A 1,761-nucleotide genomic window follows, 5' to 3' on the forward strand; every position below is an offset into this window, starting at 1 on the left:
CTGCAGGATTTAATGCAACTTCAGTTGTGTTAAAAAAAAGTTTTGCAAGTTTTCGGTTATTAAGCAACGGTTGCTCCTCGGCCACATCATTGCAACACAATGGCAAGTGGGTTGAATGTAAAAGCTTAACACACAAAAACCTAACTAGGTCTTGGTGTTCGATCAAGTTGCCGCTGTGATACGGCAACACGACATTGAAATCAAGCAAGCAAGCAACAAAAGTTGCATAGCCCAGATCTTGCTTTACGGAGTCGGGAATAGCATCTTGCGCACCGTGGGCTTAAGGTCGTAGTAGATTTGGTCCAGACGCGTGTCCAAAGTGTTGTCGCACACGATCTTGCCCTGTTTGGCGTACAACACGACACCGCCAGCCTTGGCTTCTGGCAGCATGCCATCAGCCACCTTATTAAGCGTCACTTTGACCTTGCTCACGTCCAGATTGGCCTCTTTCTTCATGGTAGCGATGTACTTGTCCGTGGCTTCCTTGATCACCATCTCCGCTAGACGCACGTCCTTGGAGCGCACAGCAACCACCACGTCGGTCTCATACAGCTTGATCAGCCCCTGGACGATAAGGTCACGCAACAATGCCTTGTTCTTCTCGTCGGCGGTCGTGTAGTTCTTCAACTGGGCCTGACCGTCCACAATGAGCGTCTTCAGGAGCTCGTCACGCGCAATCATCTTCTGTCGACGTGAGGCACCGATCTCCGCCGAGCGAGCACTAGTAAAATAACGATGAAGCGTTAATTAACTTTGCCAATAGCGAGAAAGACACACACAGCTCCCTCACATGCGTTTGTTGATCTCACGCTCCTTCTCCTTGCGAGTGTATTCCTCCTGGATCTTGATTTTGGCGTTGTGCACCAGCATTTGTTTCTCCAAGTTGAAGTCGTGCTCCGTCTGATCAAAATGGTTCCGAGATTTTAGCAACACTTTCCCCTTCACTCTGGTGAATTATTTTTCATTTTTATTACCTTGATGCGGATCTCGTTGGCCTTCTCCTGCGCCTCCTGCAGGATAAAGTTGACCATCTGCTTGATCTGTCGGTCGGCGTCGGACGCGTTCATGGTCGCTCTTGTGCTCTTTTGGCTGCTCTACACTCTACACACACAGGCAAGTCGCTTCCGCTGCTTTTGGCTTTGAAGACAGTCGAAGAGATCTTCTTCATTTCGCACTTAAATGAAAATTTGAGTATTGGCCAATTGGAACTATTTTCACGGACAAAACTGCCTGATAAAAACTGAAAATACAGCATTTGCCGCTTGTGGCCAAGAAACATGTTGCGCATCAAGGTGACGCGGATGCTTGCCGCCGCTCGCCGTAGCTCAGGGCGACAGACGCTACGCTCGATGTCTACGAATCGAGAAGTAGATGACAAGGCTTTTCTTAAAAACATTTCTCAAGATCAAGCCAAGCGCGCACTGGAGCGCAGTGCAGCCATCCGCGCCGATCACATCTCGGCAAAGGGCAATTTCCCAGCGAGCAGCCAAGGCGACCATGATGTAGACTCGGACGAGGCCAATCGCAAGCGCATCATCTACCGCAGCAAGCAGCGCGGCTGGCTGGAGGTGGATCTTCTATTGGGCCGCTGGGCTAGCCAGAATGTCATGCAACTCTCGAGCGACGAGCTGAAGCAATACGAGGACATTCTGAATGAAGAGACCATCGACATCTTCAACTACATCTCCGGTAAAAGCGCTGTCCCACATAGACTTGACACGCCCATGATGAAGAGACTACAAGAATACTGCCTCACGTCGC

The 1,761-nt window shown here is 50.0% G+C and overlaps 2 protein-coding genes across 2 annotated transcripts; one reads left to right on the forward strand and one right to left on the reverse strand.

Annotated features, from left to right (window-relative positions):
- Nucleotides 1–243: 243 nt before the first annotated feature.
- PITG_10219 (V-type proton ATPase subunit E, putative) lies at nt 244–1,067 on the reverse strand (the record flags this gene model as incomplete). Its single annotated transcript, XM_002902693.1, has 3 exons — nt 244–721; nt 791–900; nt 975–1,067. 3 exons carry the CDS (start codon nt 1,065–1,067, stop codon nt 244–246), a joined length of 681 nt encoding a protein of 226 aa, XP_002902739.1.
- A 282-nt stretch (nt 1,068–1,349) lies between these two features.
- PITG_10220 (uncharacterized protein) lies at nt 1,350–1,728 on the forward strand (the record flags this gene model as incomplete). Its single annotated transcript, XM_002902694.1, has 2 exons — nt 1,350–1,568; nt 1,660–1,728. The coding sequence occupies 2 exons, from the start codon at nt 1,350–1,352 to the stop codon at nt 1,726–1,728; spliced, it is 288 nt and encodes a 95-aa protein (XP_002902740.1).
- Nucleotides 1,729–1,761: the final 33 nt, after the last annotated feature.

This window comes from Phytophthora infestans, genomic scaffold (genome assembly GCF_000142945.1).
Source record: "Phytophthora infestans T30-4 supercont1.17 genomic scaffold, whole genome shotgun sequence".
NCBI lineage: Eukaryota > Oomycota > Peronosporomycetes > Peronosporales > Peronosporaceae > Phytophthora > Phytophthora infestans.